The following is a 17,707-nucleotide window of genomic DNA, read 5'->3' on the forward strand; positions in this document are numbered from 1 at the left end:
AATCGCCTATCGACTGGTATTTCCATGATTCAGAATAATGAAGTTATTGCTTTGTTTGAATTTTTGCCTTACCACATTCCTCGCTTGCAAGTTAGTCATAGGACTACAAGTCCTTTGAGGCCGAGTGGGGAAGGCCCATCCACAACTGGAGGAGAAGTGGCCTCTTTGTAGGCCCAAGTACCCTCAGGACCAATCACCTCCCAACCTGAAATCCACGCTACAGATCCTCCACTGCCATCCCCGGTGCTGGTCTAGATAATTGACCACAGTTCGCCTGAGGCCGAAGAGAGGATGCCCCTCCTAACGCTCCCAGCGAGGAACCACCAAGGACTGGCAATCTAGAGCAAGTAGAGCCTGATTCTGGACCTGATGCTATTACAGGCGATCAAGAATACGTGGTGGCGAACACGCCAGTTCACATAATATATAAGAGCCCAGGAAGTTCCCATTGCTACCCATGAGCAATCTGCTAACGAGGTACCTTTTATCTCACCTCCTGTCATATTTTACCTAATCTTAGCTCTCTTGACATTTTCGTTCCCTTCTCAGGGTCAGAGCCCTGTCCGACCTGAAGAGGTGGCAATAACTGCTGAGGAGACCATCGGTGAGGGCCGTATTGACCCAAACTTGGTGGATGAAGCCAACAGCGATCCTGCCCCTCATGCCCCCCAAGTTCATGAAGCAGGAGTAGAAGCAGGCCCCCAACTGGTACCTGAAGTGGCTGTTCCTATTGCGGAGCCCCTCAAGGCCCCAGTCCTTGTTGCTCCTGTTCAGCCACAAGCCCCTCTTGGCCAACCCTCCAGACTAGAACGATTAGTTTGCGCCCTTGAAGTAACCCCTCCTGGAGTTGTGGAGGATGCTAAGGAAGGTCTTCGCCGACTTCTAGGTCCTGACTTATTGGCTCCCGGAGCCCCCACTACTGGTCGGCAAGACAAAAATCACACTAAATTAACACAAACGACTGGTCGGTAAACAGAGATAAAATAAAAACAAGGAAAATTTCTAGCTAATCCCTAAGGCTACCCAAGCTAGGGATTGGATTTCACACCAATCCCCGGCAACAGCACCAAAAACTTGTTAGCATTAAAGCCACCCTCAAGTGCAAGAGGTACAAGTTATAGAATAGGGGATTAAGTAAGGATGTCGAACCCACGAGGATTGGTAAATCCTTTCCTAGCTAGGGAAAACCTAAAGAAAAACTAGAAGAATATGCAAATGTACAATCACAAACTGTTAACGTTTGGATCCGTTGGATCTCTAGTTAGCTTTAGAGAGAGAGAGAGAGAGAGAGAGAGAGTGACACAAGCGAAGTATAGTGGTTCGTCTCCCGCCTTAGCGGGAAACTACGTCCACTTGAATGTGTACTAGTGTGTCGAGCCTTGCGGCCTAACAAGATTACAAGAGATGTAATGGGATTATGTTGAATGGTGTTTAAGTGGGAGGAGGCATTCCTTTTATAGGTGAAGGAATGCTTCTCATTTACATTTTCTTAGATGTGGGATGCAAAACTACTATTCTAGTCTAGAAAGCCTATTTGTGAGGGCATGTTGGCAAAGCCGGGAAGGTGGCTTCCCGGCGACGGATTTGTGACTTCCGGATACCGTAGCGTAGCTTGAACATAGGGCTACAAGATGATTGTCTCGGTTGGGCCTCACCATGGCTTGTGGGTGTCTCAAAGAGGGTGTTACTTATGCTTGGTGATGTAGTAAATATACTCCATATTGTTGGAGGTATGTACAAGTCCCCGAAGTCCCCAAGTAAGAGGAGCTTCTTGGTTGGGGAGTTATAACCACGATGTCATCAAGCATAAGTAACCGGGTGGCACGGAGCCCCTACAAGTCCCCGAACTCAGTAAGCAAGAAGGGACTCGTGAACCTGCAAAACAAAGACAAAAAACAGGCATATGTAGGATTCTCGCTGCATTGGGCAACAAATGTGAGTTGCACTTATATGCGTTGGCATATACGAACGTACGGGGTGCATGATACATGTTGATGTATACACTCGAATGGCGCCGAGTACGATCGCTTATGACGTACAAACTCGAGAACGCGTATGGTCGTGTGAGCATATGGATTGCATACGATAAATGTAAGTTGTATGAGCGTTGCGGAGGTAAGCGTTTGTAATTCGTGAGTGTTGAATGCTTGAACGCTTGTGTTTGTTTGGTTGTCGCTCGTATTAATGGAACGTGAAAAGAATTCGATTTGTCACAAGCGACAAATGGTAGAAGAATTCAATGTTCCATTAACGTGTGGTGTGTCGAGTAGACATGAGTGTAAAGTTCGAGGATTGCTGGGCAGGCATGAGCGAAACACTCGGGGTTGCCGGGAAGGCATGAGCGGAAGCTTGGGGGTGCCGGGAAGGCATGAGCGAAACACTCGGGGGTGTCGGGAAGGCATGAGCGGAAGCTCGTGGGTGCCGGGAAGGCATGAGCGGAAACTCGTGGGTTGCCGGGAAGGCATGAGCGAAACACTCGGGGGTGCCGGGAAGGCATGAGCGGGAAGCTCGTGAGCGGAAGCTCGTGGGTGCCGGGAAGGCATGAGCGGAAGCTCAAGGGTTGTCGGGAAGGCATGAGCGGAAGCTCGGGGTGCCGCGAAGGCATGAGCGGGAAGCTCGTGAGCGGAAGCTCGTGGGTGCCGGGAAGGCATGAGCGGAAAGCTCGTGAGCGGAAGCTCAAGGGTTGCCGGGAAGGCATGAGCGGAAGCTCGGGGTGCCGCGAAGGCATGAGCGGGAAGCTCGTGAGCGGAAGCTCGTGGGTGCCAGGAAGGCATTAACGGGTAGCTCGAAGGTGATGCCCTGAGGCATGAGCGTGACCGTTGCTAATTATGCTGGGCTGGATGTACAAGTCCCCGAAGTCCCCAGTCAAGGAGGGTGTCCTTGCGGGTTGATACCAAAGCGTAGCTTTGTGCTGTATATCAAGCATAATTAGTGCGAGTGCGTCGTCCATCTAGAATTGTTGGAGCGAACGCTTTTGCTCTTTTCGGGTGGGCCCCTGCTAGGCCCTGCGAGGAGTCCCCCACTCCTGGCTATAGACCTCCGGATGGTCGGAAAATTGTTTGATGAGGGGAGCTGCGCGGAGCAGAGGGTGTTGGGTAGCGAGCCCAATCTTAGATACCCAAGCGTCGGGGTTAACTGCAGGATCAATGGCTGCCGTGGGCTGTGTTAACTAGTCCCTAGCTGTTTTCTCGAAAGAGAAACTTGACTGCAATGCCGCGTAGCGGTCATTGTCATTATGAGGCGTTGCCTTACCGCCGGGCGGTTGGTCGTAGAACATAGACTCGTAAAGTTTGTATCTGTATGAAAAATGATAAACACATAGAGCAAGTAATAATATTTTGTTTATGTCCCATGTTTATTTAATTGGGTTGCAATTAAATAGGAGCATGGCATATGTGTCTAGCATATATTTGTAATGTGGATGCTAATAATATTTTATATTTTTGTAGGCATGCTTAGAGATCGTTTGAGATCGATATAAGAAGCATGGCATAGCTAGCATGGCATATGTGTATAGCATGTTCTTGTAGTAAAGTTGCTAATAACATTTTGTAGGCATGCTTAAGGGTCATAGAAGCATGTAAATGCATATCAAGTGTGATATTCTATAAGCATGCTTTAGAAGTAGTAAAAGTATGTGATTGGCATGGCATTAGCTCAATTTGAAAGAGCGTAAAAGATAAGATGTAGTGACTTATCTTGTGTCGATTTGAGGTTCATTGCTTGTGGCGGATAAAGTACTCCGATAATGTACGTCAACTCGTAGTTGAGGTTGAATGCTCAATAGAAATAGTTGAATTTCCTTGAAACAAAATAGATGATTAATATGTAGGTTTGAAAAATCAACACTAATAATTTGCATATGTACTTTGATAAAATTGTAAGCAAAGTATATAAACAAAGTAGTGGTAATGATAACGAATGTCATATTTGACGGTGTGCCGCTAATATGAATTTCAATTTGGCAAAGTAATAAGCGCCGGAGCCTTTATAGTCATATTGATGCCAAATATAAAAAATGAACCACAATGAAGACATTGGGTCTGGACCAAAAGTCGTTGCCATTGTGGATGCTAATATAATGTTGAGTAGATTAAGGGTGAGTATATGTTTTAACCAATTTGGATCACAAGTATGTATATATACAGCCATATGTATGCATAGCTCATGCTATCACAGTTATGAGACTTGGACTAGTCACGTGCAATTATGAGACTAGTTTGTCAAAGGGAAGCATATATGAATAGTTCATACTTGTGTAGGAGATGACTGACAGCAGTTAAACATATAATATTTCTTTTTTGACAACTAACCGAACAGGAAGTGTATGTGTCCACAGGTGATGGGAACGGCACAAGTGGCGCATGCACAAAGAGATATATATGTATGTGTGTGGAGTGTACACATGCAGGTGTCTCCCAGCTTATGCAAAAGCCAAAGCACGTGGTCTGCTTGTGAGTGAGGATCAGTCGATCAGAATATCAGATAAGTATGAGTTGTAAATCAGGGGACTTATCTTGGCTGGTCTTTGGCTCGAGCAAAGTGAGTGATCGATGAACGATGACTGAAGTTGATCACGCAGGTGTTTCGACGAAGATTCCAGCGATCAAAGAGTCATTAATTAGCTGGAGGCCTTTGCTCGGATGGAAAGGACCGGCACTAGAGTTAATGTGAAAATGGGTGGACGGCCGCCGATTGAGCTTAGCGGAAAAACCACCGCTGATGGATATTAGCGGAGCGTTGTTTCCCGCCGATGAAGACTAGTGGCGAAGTTTCCTGCTGACAAAGTGCGTCAAGATGGCTGGCAGGTCCAGCTTTGGTGCTCCTGACAGCGGAAAGCTGGATGGTGATAATGGATTTCAGCGGCGTTCTGGCATGAGAGATGGGTACAGGTAGATTGATGACGGAGCCTTGCTTAGCGGTGGCCCCTGGCGGAGGTTTAGGCCAGCGGAGCTATGGCCATCGGTGATGGCCGACGGAGGATGTCAGCGGAGGGGATCTGCCAATGCCATAGCAGAGGCCCTGAGGTCAGCGTTCCCTGGAGTTCAGTGGAAGCTGGTGGAGTCGGCGGAGTGGAGTCTGTGGCCGGCGGACGTCCTTCCGGCGGAGGATGATGTGGTCAGCGGAGGCTTGATCGGCGGAGCGGAGGTTTGAGCTCGAAGTTCAGCGAAGTGTTGGTGTCCGGCCGAAGCTGAAGTTTAGCGGAACATGAGTTCGGCGGAACTGGTGGTGTCCGGCGGAACCGGAACTCAGCGGAGCGGAGAAGAAGAGTTGGCGGAGGATGATGCTTTGAAGGTGGAGCTCGGATGCGAAGCTATCCGGCGGTAATAGCCAGAGGAGGCAGCCTTGGTCGGCAGTAGTTGCGGTCAGCGGAGTTTTGGTGCTATTTTGGCCGGCGGTGGTTGTCCGGCTGATGCAGGCTAGCGGTGGCCGGTTGCCAGCGGAGCGGAGCTTGCAACAAGTCTTGGCGGAAGGCTGGCAGGCGGAGCGGAGTTGTTGGCCTGCGGAGGATGGCTCGGTCATCAGTGCTCGTCCGTGCAGTCTTGGTCGGCGGTGGAGCTCGGCGGAGCCCTTTGGTCAGCGGAGTGCTTGGCTGGTGGAGGTTGTCGCTGATGGTGCCTAGCGGAGGAAGCCGGCGTTGCCGCTGGCGGAGGTACTCCCTAGCGAACTGTCCTTGGCGGAGGCTGCTGCGGCTAGTAGTTGATGACACTTTCGACTAGCTGTGGTGCTGTTGTGCTTTGGCGGAGTGTCGTGAAGGTGGCAGCGAGCTGTGATCGCCGCAGGAGGTAGTGGTATACAGTTCAGCGGAGGAGCTGATGACTGAAGAATGCCAAAGGGTGTCCAGATCAAATCTCTGGGTGTCCAGAGCAATCTGACACCTGAATTTTTTTTTTTTTTTTTTGTGAAGTTCAGCGTTGACTAACCATGGTCTGCGTTGACCAAGCTAGCCTGGCGTTGACCGACTCCGCCGGGCGTTGACCGGCCCCAATTTGATGTTGAATGAGCGTCGACTCGACATTTTCGGGTCAAAGTTCGTGGTAGGTGACGAAGCCTTTGTGTTGGCTTCCCACAGACGGCGCCAATGTTAACGTTTGGATCCGTTGGATCTCTAGTTAGCTTTAGAGAGAGAGAGAGAGAGAGAGAGAGAGAGAGAGAGAGAGAGAGAGAGTGACACAAGCGAAGTATAGTGGTTCGTCTCCCGCCTTAGCGGGAAACTACGTCCACTTGAATGTGTACTAGTGTGTCGAGCCTTGCGGCCTAACAAGATTATAAGAGATGTAATGGGATTATGTTGAATAGTGTTTAAGTGGGAGGAGGCGTTCCTTTTATAGGTGAAGGAATGCTTCTCCTTTACATTTTCTTAGATGTGGGATGCAAAACTACTATTCTAGTCTAGAAAGCCTATTTGTGAGGGCATGTTGGCAAGGCCGGGAAGGTGGCTTCCCGGCGACGGATTTGCGACTTCCGGATACCGTAGCGTAGCTTGAACATAGGGCTACAAGATGCATGTCTCGGTTGGGCCTCACCATGGCTTGTGGGTGTCTCAAAGAGGGTGTTACTTATGCTTGGTGATGTAGTAAATATACTCCATATTGTTGGAGGTATGTACACAAACAAAGGCTCACAAGTGAACCAAAGTTCATGGTGAGTATGTGCAAAATGGTGTGTAGAGATTTGATTTTGATTTTGAGATTGGTTACTATTCAAATTGAAACAATGAAAGCAAGTAATATAAACTAACCTAAACAAAACAAGTTATTATCAAAAGGATGGGAGTTAGGGCATCGGGTTTCACCTTTTGCCTCCCTTGCAAGTATTAAAGCAATTGAATATGAATGATGCAAAGCTAATTGTCCAACTACCCTCTTAGCATCCAGATAGGACTACTAAGGCTTAAAACCCCTTTCATTTTATTAACTCTAACCGGATAAGTCTAGAGCTAACTACCTAGAGACAAATTCAATTACCAGATAGGTCTCAATCATTTGCCCCTAAATGCATAAAGCTTAGAGTTTAGGTAACCAAGCAAGCAAACCAATCCTATCTCTAGGTGATTTTAGCTCACTACCCTCACATGCACACATGGTGTGCTTTCATACTCCCTTTTTGCCTAAAGGTAATCAATCTCTAGGAAAAACTTCATGTCATGGCAAACACATAACTCAAATTGATTAGGTCTAAGTAATGCATTCAACTATTGACTTAGCATGTGAGAATGACAACATGAATTTGCATCAATTTATAAACAAAAGCATCAATCCAAGCAAGTTTGGCTAGGGCTTTCAACCCTAGCCCCAACTAGTTCACTACTCACACATAGCTAGATACACAAGCTTCAACATTTTATTAAACATCAAATACATAAAGAGATAGGGAGTAAAGGGTGACTATTGATGATGCCGGAAGAGGTGGTGGAGATGGGTCTCCAAGAACATGATGTGGTGGTAGTCACCTCCTTCTCCTTACTCCAAGCTCTTGATATTGGTAAGAATAGTGAAATTTGGGATCTCTACGATGAGTTGTGGAGTTGAGTGGTGGAGGAAATGGAGGTTGTAGTGGAGGATGTACATACCTCCAACAATATGGAGTATTTACTACATCACCAAGCATAAGTAACACCTACTTTGGGACATCCACAAGACATGGCAAGGCCCAACCGAGACATGCATCGTGTAGCCCTATGTTCAGGCTACGCGGCGGTATCCGGAAGTCACAAATCCGCCACCGGGAAGCCACCTTTCCGCCCTTGCCAAGATGCCCCCATAACATAGCTTTCTACATGCTTCTAGGCTTAATAGACTAGAATAGTAACCTTGCTTGTCCCACATCGAAGGACAAGTAAATGAGAAGCATTCCTTCATCTATAAAAGGAACTCTCCTCCCACTTAAACACCATTCATTCATTACATCTCTTGTAATCTTGTTAGGCCGCAAGGCTCGACACACTAGTATAGCTTTCAAGTGGACGTAGTCTCCCGCCCATGCGGAGGCGAACCACTATACATCTTGTGTCAATCTCTCTCTCTCTCTTTCTTTATTTATAGCTAACTAGAGTCCCCTCGGATTCTAACGTTAACATTGGCGCCGTCTGTGGGAAGCCGACACAAAGGCTTCGTCACCTACCACGAACTTTGACCCGAAAATGTCGAGTCGACGCTCATTCAACATCAAATCATGGCTGGTCAACGCCCGGCGGGTTCGGTCAACGCCCGGCGGAGCCGGTCAACGCCCAGCGGAAGTGGTCAACGCCCATCAAGGCTTGATCAACTTTTGGTCAACGCCAGTCAAGGTTGGTCAACGCCCAACCCATGAAAGTCAACGCTGGCACCACCCAAAAAAAAAAAAATAAATAAATAAATAAATAAATAAATCTGGGCGGCAAACTTCTCTGGACACCCAACCACCTCCGCCAAACTCTTCTTCTCTCCTCCGCTCCGCCCAACTTGCAGCTCCGCCAGCTCGGAACCTCCGCTAGCACTAGCGGCTCCGCTCCGCCCAACTCCATCGAGTGCTCCGCTGGACTCCACTGCCAAGCTTGGGCTCCATAAATGTCTGACGGCCTTGTACCGCCAACCTTCTTCGTCAGCGGGTAGCGAACGTGGCAGCGACCCAGCGGTATTTATGGTCCGTCAATATTACGCCCTCCGTCAATGACAAGCTCGTCAACTAGCACACCAACGTGCCGGCAACAATCAGCGGCAACCTCAAAGCTTCCTCCGCTGAGTTTTTCCGCTAAACAAAACCTCCGCCAAGAACCCATGTTCTTCAAGCACCACGGGCCAAATGCTCCGCCCACTGCCGCGCACGTCTCCGCTGCACACCCCGCTGACCGCTAGCAACCTCCGCCGGCAAAGCTCCGCCAGCCACAACGCCGCTAGGAGAAACCGCTAGACTAGGCTCCGCCGGCCTCCGCTGAGTTCCAGGACCGCCGCCAGCCACCCCCGCGGGCATCGAGCCTCCGCCGCTAGCAAACAACATTGCCGTCTCCGCCGGACTGTACACCGCTGACCCCCAAACTCAGCCATCGCAAATTCCAGTCCGGTCACATCTCCACCATCCTCCGCTCCGCCGAGCTCTAGGCCTGCTGCGAAGCTCCGCTGAACTCTTGAATCTCCGCCGACCTCTTGAGTCTGCTGAACTTCCAATCTCCCCTGAGCTCCTCCGCCAGCGACTGGGCAACCTCCACCGAGCTTCTCTGCTGAGATTTACCGCTCGGGCAGAGCCATCTATCAGGTCCAGCTATCACTGCGATCCGAAGATCTGGTCTGAGTTCATTTGCAACTATCACGATAAGTACTTCTTATCTCATTATTCTGTACACACAGAACTGTGCCATCAACATGCTTTTTGTTTAAGTCATTCACGTGCCTGCATGTGAGTTGGTTGTCAGCGTCAACTGGCGGCTAAGTGTCAGTACTCATGCATACTTTTACAGAGCGTACCCTTCATCCACATGTTTACAAGGTCTACCCATGTATATGCAAACTCATCTCATGGCCACTTTGAAATTCACATTAGAAGGCACACATGTCGAGCATGGCTTTCTCAGTACATAGTTGTTACATGCAATATCACACGGATACATTACCATGAAAATATCACATGGCTTTCTTATCACACATGTCAAGCATGACAGGTACGCGTACTTGGTTACTTATAGCATGATTTCATCAATTGTCCTTATCACATTGCCCAGCATCTCTATGACAATTCATAGATACCAACTATCATACCAAGTATACATGGTCAAGCATCATCCCGTGCAAATATCCACTAGCGGATGTTACACAGTAATCTAGCACATTTGTTTCATTTCTATATCCAGGCTATTAGAAGGGAGTACTCACCATGCCTCTGGATATCCATGCATGTGTCTGCATGCATCATTGACAAAAAGCATAATTGATTAATTGTTGTCGTACACACTCTTAATCTTTTGTTCCATGTGCCCACCGACACAAATGCTATCTACTAGACACATCAATTACTTTCTCTAAGTAATTATCATATGCATGCACCTGTGCACATTGTAAAGAGCTACATATCTTTTCTGAGCATTGTAGACCATAAGTTTACTATTTTTTAAAGCTTGCTGCCATGGTTTCATAACCACTTCACCCATGCCAGGCGGGTGGGTAATGACACTGTTCCTTTTGTGAAATAGTAACATCACTATGATCACCACCGTGACATTCTCAAATATGTGTACATTCAATCTTTATTGTACATATTTACTCAATTTTATTCCTCGGTCGGTTCATTGATATGGATAAATTGCTAATCATTTACCTTATGTTAAGGAGACACAACCACCGAGTACCGCTTCAATTAACGAGCCTCCTACTATGGTGCTTCGCCGGGACAATAGGAGCGTCATGCTTGGACAACTCCAATATAATTTTGATACTTATATCAATTCCACCTCCAACCTGCTCCAAATCGACATAAGATAAGTAGCTATATCTTATCTTTTACGCTCTTTCAATTTGAGCTACCGCCATGCCAATACCATGCTTTTACTACTTCTAAGCATGCTTATAGAATATCACACTTGATATATCTTTACATGCTTCCATAACTTTTAAGCATGCCAACAACATTTCGTAGATTTGGCAACATTTTCTAGATCTCACGTACTAAATATGCCATGCTTCACATACCGATCTCAATGATCCATTAGCATATCTACAAAAATGCAAAAATGATATTAGCATCCACATTACAAGTACATGCTATACACATATGACATGCTTCTATTTTAATTGCAAAATTAAATAAGTATGGGACACTCAAACAAAATATTATTACTTGCTCTATGTGTTTATCATTTTTCATTCAACCGCCAAGCGGTAAGGCAACGCCTCATAATGACAATGACCGCTACGCGGCATTGCAGTCAAGTTTCTCTTTCGAGAAAACAGCTAGGGACTAGTTAACACAGCCCACGGCAGCCATTGATCCGGCAGTTAACCCCGACGCTTGGGTATCTAAGATTGGGCTCGCTACCCAACACCCTCTGCTCCGCGCAGCTCCCCTCATCAAACAATTTTCCGACCATACGGAGGTCTATAGCCAGGAGTGGGGGACTCCCTGGCGGGCCTAGCAGGGGCCCACCCGAAAGGGCAAAAGCGTTCGCTCCAACAATTCTAGATGGACGACGCACTCGCACTAATTATGCTTGATATACGGCACAAGGCTACGCTTTGGTATCAACCCGCAAGAACACCCTCCTTGACTGGGGACTTCGGGGTCTTGTACATACAGCCTAGCATAATTAGCAACGGTCACGCTCATGCCTCAGGGCATCACCTTCGAGCTACCCGTTAAAGCCTCATGGCACCGCCAGGCTTTCGTGCTCGTGCCTCAGCGGCACCGCCACGATTTCGCGCTCGTGCCTCAGCGGCACCGCCAGGCTTTCGCGCTCGTGCCTCAACGGCACCGCCACGATTCCGCGCTCGTGCCTCAGCGGCACCGCCAGGCTTTCGCGCTCGTGCCTCAGCAGCACCGCCAGGCTTTCGCGCTCGTGCCTCAGCGGCACCGCCACGATTCCGCGCTCGTGCCTCAGCGGCACCGCCAGGCTTTCGCGCTCGTGCCTCAGCGGCACCGCCAGGCTTTCGCGCTCGTGCCTCAGCGGCACCGCCACGATTTCGCGCTCGTGCCTCAGCGGCACCGCCAGGCTTTCGCGCTCGTGCCTCATGGCACCGCCAGGCTTTCGCGCTCGTGCCTCAACGGCACCGCCAGGCTTTCGCGCTCGTGCCTCAACGGCACCGCCAGGCTTTCGCGCTCGTGCCTCAGCGGCACCGCCACGATTCCGCGCTCGTGCCTCAGCGGCACCGCCACGATTCCGCGCTCGTGCCTCAGTGCGCTCGTGCCTCAGCGGCACCGCCACGATTCCGCGCTCGTGCCTCAGCGGCACCGCCACGATTCCGCGCTCGTGCCTCAGCGGCACCGCCAGGCTTCCGCGCTCGTGCCTCAGCGGCACCGCCAGGCTTTCGCGCTCGTGCCTCAGCGGCACCGCCACGATTTCGCGCTCGTGCCTCAGCGGCACCGCCAGGTTCCGCTCATGCCTTCCCGGCACCCCCGAGCTTCCGCTCACGCCTTCGCGGCACCCTTGAGCTTCCGCTCACGAGCTCCCGCTCACGCCTTCGCGGCACCCTTGAGCTTCCGCTCACGCCTTCGCGGCACCCTTGAGCTTCCGCTCATGCCTTCCAGGCACCCACGAGCTTCCGCTCAAGAGCTTCCCGCTCATGCCTTCCCGGCACCCCGAGCTTCCGCTCATGCCTTCCCGGCACCCACGAGCTTCCGCTCAAGAGCTTCCCGCTCATGCCTTCCCGGCACCCCGAGCTTCCGCTCATGCCTTCCCGGCACCCACGAGCTTCCGCTCAAGAGCTTCCCCCTCATGCCTTCCCGGCACCCCGAGCTTCCGCTCATGCCTTCCCGGCACCCACGAGCTTCCGCTCACGAGCTCCCGCTCACGCCTTCGCGGCACCCTTGAGCTTCCGCTCACGCCTTCGCGGCACCCTTGAGCTTCCGCTCATGCCTTCCAGGCACCCACGAGCTTCCGCTCAAGAGCTTCCCGCTCATGCCTTCCCGGCACCCCGAGCTTCCGCTCATGCCTTCCCGGCACCCACGAGCTTCCGCTCAAGAGCTTCCCGCTCATGCCTTCCCGGCACCCCGAGCTTCCGCTCATGCCTTCCCGGCACCCACGAGCTTCCGCTCAAGAGCTTCCCCCTCATGCCTTCCCGGCACCCCGAGCTTCCGCTCATGCCTTCCCGGCACCCACGAGCTTCCCGCTCATGCCTCCCCGGCAACCCACGAGCTTCCCGCTCATGCCTTCCCGGCAACCCCGAGTGTTTCACTCATGCCTGCCCGGCAATCCTCGAACTTTACACTCACGTCTACTCGACACACCACACGTTAATGGAACATTGAATTCTTCTACCATTTGTCGCCCGTGACAAATTGAATTCTTTTCGCGTTCCATTAGTATGAGCGACAACCAAACAAACTTAAGCGTTCACGTATTCATCATTCACGAATTACAAACGTTTACCTTCGCAGCGCTCATACAACTTACATTTATCATATGCAATCCGTATGCTCACACGACCATACGCACTCTCGAGTTTGTACGTCATATTTGATCGTACTCGGCGCCATTCGCATGTATACATCAACATGTATCACGCACCCCATACGTTCATATATGCCAACGCATATCATTGCAACTCACATTTGTTGCCCAATGCAACGAGCATTCTACACATGCCTGTTTTTTGTCTTTGTTGTGCAGGTTAACGAGTCCCTTCTTGCTTACGGAGTTCGGGGACTTGTAGGGGCTCCGTGCCGCCCGGTTACTTATGCTTGATGACTTCGTGGTTATAACTCCCCAACCAAGAAGCTCCTCTTGCTCGGGGACTTCGGGGACTTGTACATACCTCCAACAATATGGAGTATTTACTACATCACCAAGCATAAGTAACACCTACTTTGGGACATCCACAAGACATGGCAAGGCCCAACCGAGACATGCATCGTGTAGCCCTATGTTCAGGCTACGCGGCGGTATCCGGAAGTCACAAATCCGCCACCGGGAAGCCACCTTTCCGCCCTTGCCAAGATGCCCCCATAACATAGCTTTCTACATGCTTCTAGGCTTAATAGACTAGAATAGTAACCTTGCTTGTCCCACATCGAAGGACAAGTAAATGAGAAGCATTCCTTCATCTATAAAAGGAACTCTCCTCCCACTTAAACACCATTCATTCATTACATCTCTTGTAATCTTGTTAGGCCGCAAGGCTCGACACACTAGTATAGCTTTCAAGTGGACGTAGTCTCCCGCCCATGCGGAGGCGAACCACTATACATCTTGTGTCAATCTCTCTCTCTCTCTTTCTTTATTTATAGCTAACTAGAGTCCCCTCGGATTCTAACGTTAACAGAGGAAAATGGAGGTTTTAGAGGTGGAGAATGGTGGTCTCTTCTCTAGAGAGAAAATGAATCTTGGATAGGATGAAGATGATTGAATGGAGTCAAGAATCTTGAATAATTAGTCTTTGGCCTCTTTTTGATTAGCTAGGCGTGTCATCTTTGGTCCCCAAGTATGCAAGAGATGCTCTTACACCATTGTCCCCCAAATGGTCCCAAATTGGCAAGGTGATAAAAGGACAAGGTGTAGGGAGATATTTGAATTTCAAGTGATGGGAGATTCTCACCACCATGGTCCTCCTTTGCTGGAGAAAAGACCATCCATGAGTGGTGGCTCGCCGGAAAAGTCGCCGGAAAAGTTCGCCGGAAAAATTGCTGGAAAAGTCAATTTGCAATTTTCTTCTAATCTCAGTGTCTTCTTCCCCTAGCTTCAAATCTCCACATTTCAAGCCTCAAATAGTCATTTTATTCTCAATGCAAGGTTTCCTACAAATAAAAGGAAATGGATTAAAAAGGGTAAAATAGCATGGAAGACAAATCAATTTTCATAATTATGGGGCACAATTGCATAAGTAATTTGTGACTCAACAAAAGCTCGCATTTTTAGCCAATCTTGCAAATGTAATCTCGCGAATGTACTGTATTGCCTTTCGCCGCAAAGCCACTTTATGAATACAATAATATTTTGTCGCTTTCAATTCTTCTGATATATATTATAAAGCCTCTGGTATAGGCCTTGTTACGCATGTTTTAACACTTGATTGTCAAAAAAAAAGGAATGCATCACTAAAAAAATTTCACTATTTGCATTATTTGCACACATAGAACAAAGTAAAAAAGGCCACGAAAACAAAGCCCAAAATATAGAGTATTGCCCCCTAGTCTTGCTAGGTGAAGCGAGGACATGAGAGTGGGGCTATGGAGGAGGTCCAAACGAAGATAAGGACGCGAGGAGAGAAAGATTATGCTTGCCCCCTGTCTCTGCGGATCTTCAAATTCCCAAACAATGGTGTAATATTTCTTTATGTATCTGCCATTGATAGGATTCCAGTGGATATCACCGTCCAAATCTTTAAGGTGAAAGGCCCCTTTGTCTAAAACTTTGTGAATGACAAAGGGTCCTTCCCAATTGTGTCCACTTGCACGGCCAGCCAACTTCTCACCCAGCAGCAGAACCGCCTTCCAGACGAGTTTGCCCTCCATGTAGTTGTGGTCGCACGTACGCTTGTCGTAAGCTTGAGAGACTCGTTTTTTTTCCATTACTAAACAGTCCAAAGCTGCCAAGCGCTTCTCACTAAGATCTTCATGCTCTTGCCCTGGACATAATCTTCGCCAATCAAATGATGTTGGTCTTGGACCCATAGAGATTGAACATTAATTTCCAAAGGTAAAACCGCGTCATGACCGAACATGAGGGTGTAGGGCGTCATGGCGGTGGGGCTACGTTTAGAGGTGCAATAAGCCCAGAGAGTCTCATATAGTGTCTCATGCCACTGGGGAGGAATCTCGGCTAGCATCTTTTGCAGGAGAGTGATAACAATTTTGTTACTGGCCTCCACTTGGCCATTGGATTGAGCATAATAGAGGGTGGAATGAATGAATTGGATACCCAAGTCATTTATGAGCTGTTCAACTTCCCGACACATGAATGCTGCCCCCCTGTCAAATACCAAAACCTATGGGATGCCAAACCTGCAAATAATGTGATTAAAAAGAAATTGCAGAATTGTGGCTCTCTAAGCCTCTTTTAAAGGCTCATCTTTTACCCACATAGTAAAGAAATCGGTAGCGACGATGATGAACTTGTGCTGAAGAGAAGAATGAGGATGAATCATTCCAATTAAGTCCAGTGCCCAGCCTCGCGCAGGCTAAGGCGTAATGATAGGTTGCATGGGGATATTTGGAATGTGTTGGACTGGCCCATGTGCCTAGCAATCTTGGCAACCTTTTGCGAACGTGATACAGTCCTTCAAAATACTTGGCCAATAATAACCATGTCTTCTAATGAGCCCTACACACGCCCGCATGTGCTTCCCGCATCAAGCCTTTTGCTTCGCGGCCATAAACACACCGAAAATCTATGCCATCTTCTCCACGTCTCCGCAGCTCGTCATTCCTGAGAAAGTAATTAAGCGCGAGGAAATGTATCTTCTTATTTGCAAAGTGATCTGGTTGTTTAAGGTATGCTATTAAGGGGACGCGCTAGTCCACATCGATAGGATCCAAAGCTGCTATAGTAGGCTCAGCTTGCAGGTCAAGCCTCGCAAGCCACGATGGTAGCGTACGACGCTCTACCTTTAAAATTCTTTCGCGAACCCCATACTTTAAGGTGATGCCAGTAGCCAATTGGGCTCGCTCGTTAGCAGCAAAATTAGGCTCCCGAGGGATATGCTCTAAATCCACATCATCAAATTGAGCCTGGAGCTCTAGGGCGTCATCCAAATATGGGGAGAGCAAAAAGCTGGTGCACCTAAACTTTTCGCGAAGCTGGTTAATGATGAGTAAAGAATCTCCGCGAACCTGGACGTCTCTGACCCCTAGCTCCAGTAACACCTCTAGGCCTATAATGAGGGCCTCATATTTTGCCTGGTTATTAGTACAATGGAACTCCAATTGGAAGAAGTATGGAAAATGATCTCTAGCTGGGTTTTCCAGGATTACTCCTGCCCCTACCATTGTTTCCTTTCTGGAGCCATCGAAATACAGTACCCAAGGCTGGAGGGCGACCGTGGCTTGATATAACTCAGTAAACTGAGGAAGGCAAGCCAAATCCGGTCGATTGATCGTCTCTGTGGCTACCTCCAAATCATGCACTGCTGGTATGTCCAACATAGGATGGTGTACAGAGAAGTCAGCGATAGCTTGGCCCTTGACTGCTTTCTGTGGAACATACTGTAGAGAAAACTCTGACAAAGAGAGCACTCACTTACCAACGCGGCCCTTGAGAACAGGCGCGAAAGCATACATTTAACCAGATTGGCCTGAGCTATGATGCAAGTAGTGAAGGATAACATGTAGTATCGCAACTTGCACGCTGAGAAGTATAGCGTGAGACACAGCTTCTCCATTAGGGTGTACCTTGTTTCGCCATCGGTCAGAGTTCTACTGAGGTAGAATATAGCATGCTCGATGCCGGCTTCATCGTCCTGAGCGAGTAGGCTTCTAATGGAAGCCTCAGCTGCCGAGATATAGAGCTTTAGCGGGAACCCAGTTCTGGGAGGAAAAAGCACTGGTGGACTCGTGAGATAGGCCTTAATTTTGTCTAAGGTCTCTTGGTGTTTAGGCTCCCAGAAAAACTCATTCTGCCCCTGCAGTTTCAACAGTGGGGAAAAAGGCTGAATTTTGCAGGCGGAGTTAGAGATAAATCGCCGCAGGAAATTGATCTTGCCTAGTAATCGCTGCAACTCCTTTTTCATTCGCGAGGGAGACGCTTTGATGACCGCGTTCGCCTTATCCTCAGGTACTTCAATGCCCCTTTAGTGGACAATCAAACCTAGAAAATACCCAGCTTGGACTCCGAACACGCTCTTGGCAGGGTTCATCTTCAATTTGTGGAGCCGCATGCGCTCAAAAACCTTTCTGAGGTCCGCAATGTGGTCCTCTCGCGTTCTAGACTTCATGACCACGTCATCTATGTAAACCTCCAAGATCTTTCCCAGTATGTCATGGAAGATCAGGTTCATGGCTCTCTGATAGGTGGCCCCAACATTCTTTAAGCTAAAAGGTAAGACCACATATTCAAAAACTCCGGCGAAGCCAGGACAGCGGAATGCAG

The 17,707-nt window shown here is 48.8% G+C and overlaps 1 protein-coding gene across 1 annotated transcript; it reads right to left on the reverse strand.

Moving 5' to 3' along the window:
• Positions 1 to 16,134: 16,134 nt before the first annotated feature.
• On the reverse strand, positions 16,135 to 17,348 carry LOC112177627. Its single transcript, XM_024315903.1, has 2 exons — positions 16,863 to 17,348; positions 16,135 to 16,812 (listed from the first exon to the last, which is right to left on the reverse strand). Exons 1-2 carry the CDS (start codon positions 17,346 to 17,348, stop codon positions 16,135 to 16,137), a joined length of 1,164 nt encoding a protein of 387 aa, XP_024171671.1.
• Positions 17,349 to 17,707: the final 359 nt, after the last annotated feature.

Source organism: Rosa chinensis, chromosome 7, assembly GCF_002994745.2.
Source record: "Rosa chinensis cultivar Old Blush chromosome 7, RchiOBHm-V2, whole genome shotgun sequence".
Taxonomy (NCBI): Eukaryota; Viridiplantae; Streptophyta; class Magnoliopsida; order Rosales; family Rosaceae; genus Rosa; species Rosa chinensis.